General features: G+C 58.1%; 1 protein-coding gene across 1 annotated transcript in view; it reads right to left on the reverse strand.

Annotated features, from left to right (window-relative positions):
* The window catches only part of SLC22A23 (solute carrier family 22, member 23), a gene marked incomplete at its 5' end in the record, with an annotated part of 211,668 nt that overhangs the window by 34,832 nt on the left and 173,740 nt on the right, over positions 1–3,096 (reverse strand). The window contains 3 exons of the mRNA XM_014542380.1: positions 259–382; positions 1,440–1,463; positions 1,589–1,621. Coding sequence (XP_014397866.1) covers positions 259–382; positions 1,440–1,463; positions 1,589–1,621 — 181 coding nt within the window. The remainder of the gene's footprint in view (positions 1–258; positions 383–1,439; positions 1,464–1,588; positions 1,622–3,096) is intronic.

Here is a 3,096-nt window from a genome sequence, read left to right on the forward strand (position 1 = left end):
CCTCCTTCTCCTCCTCCTCCTCTTCTTCCTCGGACCGCAGCCTGGCAGAGCCCAGGATCAAGTTCTCACCTGATTCTCAGCTGCCTCAGGTCAGGGTGGAGTGCCCCTTCACTAAGCTCACTGCTCAGCACCTGCATCACCCTTGCCCGAGGCCAGGGCCGGCCAAAGCTGAGCTGTGAACTCACTCGGAGCCTTGCCAAATGGGCAGCCCTCCAGGGTCCCAGGAACACATCCTGCGGGGCATCTCCCACCACTCACCTTATCACCGTGGGGGTGATCTCTGCACAGAAGAACACACTGAGGCTTCCCACTGCGTGGGAGGCAAACATGCCCACGATGGAAAACGCGATGGAGAATTTGTCCTTGACACTGTCGCTCATACCTGAAGGGCAATCAGAAAGGGTTGGTGAGGAGGGGCAGAGGGAAGGGGAAAGGAAGCTAGTCACGCTGGGGCGGAGAGAGCAGGGGAGAGGGGAACAGGGAGGCCTGGGATGCAAGAAGGGACTTCCCTCTTCCCCTCTCTGCTATTGGGGTGCAGACCAGGGTGCTCAGTCCCTCTGCAGAGGGAGGAGCAGCCCAGAGGCAGGAGGTCAGACCCTCTGGGCAGTAGACTGCCGGGTTCCTGCAGGTCCCCTGTGGGTCCAGAGGGCTGGGGCCCACACGGACTGCTGGGTGCCTCAGGCCGAGCCAGCCTGGCAGGAAGGGAGGCTGGCGGTCTCAGGGTTACAGCAATGTCCACTCTGTCCCAGCATTCCATATGGTTCCAGAGAAAGGTGCCCGCACTCAGAGAGCCCTGGCTATTTGGGCCTTAGTTTTGCCCAGTCCAATACACGGGGCAGGGTATCTTAGGCTTGATTTAAGGGAACAAAAACTCAAATAATCCAAACAGAAAAATTTATGGGCCTGGAAGGAAAGGGCTCAACCAACCCAAGCATCTTGCTAATGGCACTAGAGTCTGACCTCACGCCAAGGTGGTGTCTAGCGTGAAGCAATAGCGGGCCGCTGGGGCAGAGCTCAGTTCCCTGCGAGGCTGCAGGGGGACCCAGGCTCTCCCTGTGGAGGGCCCAGGGGCATGGGCTTGGGTCAGGCCAGGCACGTGTGACCAGCAGCACTGCGGTGCACGGCGGTGGCGCTGCTGTCCCCGCGGCGGAGAGCAACAAGCCCGCGAGACTCATTCACAAGCAGACAGCAGCTTCCCCCGGCAGCACGGTCAGCCAGGCCTCCAACACCCTTGGGCGTTCTGATCTCGCCCAGCACTGTCCCTAAGACACTCTGCATCTCTGCTTGGCTGGCAGCTGAGGCCTGTGCTGACTGCCGGTGCTGGTGCCAGGGGAAGAGGCGAGGGCATGCGTGCAAACTGGGCACAAACAGGAGGAGGAGCAGCTCTTTCTAGAAGCAAAGGGGGTAGAGAACACAGATGTATGCTTATAGTGTCCAACCTACGGCCAACTTCAGCTGCAACTCTTGGAGGGTGAAGGAGGAGGAGAAACAGGAGAGGGAAAACACAGGCGAGTGAGTGTTTATGAAATTGCCCGTTTGGATGCAATACAAAGATGATGACGCGCACGCACAAGCATGTGGGGCTCACCTGAGTCTGGGTGCTGGCTGTACTTCCCAATCACTGGGCCGCGGAGATGATGGCAGCACACGGACGAGGACAAAGAAAGCGGGAAAAGGGGGAGAAAGAATGCACATTAGGCAAGTCCACTGTGTGTTTCCACGTGGCTGGAATCTCAGTGAATTCCCTGCAGGTCTGGGCCAGAGAGCTAGAGAGATGGAGAAGGCCTGTGGGACAGTCCCAGGCACTGGAATTAGCACTCCGCTAAACAAAACTCTTCCTGTTGGGAAGGGCAGGCTAAAGCCTCACTGGCCTCATCCTGGGGAGAAGCCTGCACCCTCCGAACCGACTCTAGCTCACTCCCTGGCCTGAGCCACGCACTACTTCCGCTGCGCACGAGCCTCGTCACTGCCGGCCTGTGCTCAGGGAGCCTCCGCCGCGGCCAGGCCACCGCCAGGGGCGTTATGCTCTGAGTCTGATCCTCAGACGACTTGTCCTTTGCACAGAGTTGCTGTGGCGTTCCTTCCTGCTCAGGGAAGAGAGCACAGTGACGTCCCGGGCTGCCGCTGCACATCGCCTGGAACGCCCACTCCCCGAGGCTCCCTGGGAGGGCAGCTCGGGCAGCCCCACCAGGGACAGGATGGTCGAGAGACAGACAACACTTCTCTGGTCCCTTGTCAGTCACAGCTGAAACAAAGACCAGTCCCCAGCGAGATGCAGGACGCACAGGACCTGCCCTTAGAAAAATGCCTCGTGAGGCCAAAACCAGCTATTCTCTAACCCAGTTTGTACACAGGCTGAGGAAGTTGTGAGCTTTCTTTTGCTTCCTTCTGTTCTGGACCCCGACGCGTGTCTTGGCCACATCCCGCACACCTGACATACCAGAGGCTCTGACCCTCGGTGCACGAGGGTCCCGAGCCCAGTCCCCACAGCCTGGTGGCTCCCCTCATGGCATCTGTGTCCCCACAGTGTCCGAGCTGTCCCAGGAGGCCGGGCACGGGTGAGAGGAGGGCTCAGATGCCTGGCTCACTCACGTCTCACCGTGAGCAGGCCAGAGAGATGCCTGTGGCTCCTTCCACGCATGGAGGTGGGCCTTGGCTCACACGGTGCTGTTCTGAGCTTTCCTTCTTATACTTGCAGGGGCTACATGGATTCCCTAGCGTTCCTTTAAATCATTTAAACATTTACTGAGAAATTTTTTGGCCCAAAGACAAGCTGAGGAATTTGGGAATATCTACTGAAAAGCAGTGTCCCAACGCAAGAGTGTTAATATTTATTTCCCCCTTCATTTCACAGGGAAGAAATAAGGCCTTGTTCTTCTCTGTCAGGTGCTGTCACAGAGATAGTCTGGCCATTAGTGAAGCTGCGGCCATGCAGGTGCAGTCAGGGCGGCTCTGAGTGGGAGCCCAGGGTTGGGGAAGGAGAGGAGAGAAGGCAGTCACCATGCACAGCTGTTAGAGCTGCTGATTTTGGAATACCAGGTCACTGAAAACTCATCTCAAGTCCCACCAGCCCTTTCGTACACCGGCCCCTTCACC

This window comes from Myotis brandtii, unplaced genomic scaffold, assembly GCF_000412655.1.
Source record: "Myotis brandtii unplaced genomic scaffold, ASM41265v1 scaffold300, whole genome shotgun sequence".
Classification (NCBI taxonomy): domain Eukaryota; kingdom Metazoa; phylum Chordata; class Mammalia; order Chiroptera; family Vespertilionidae; genus Myotis; species Myotis brandtii.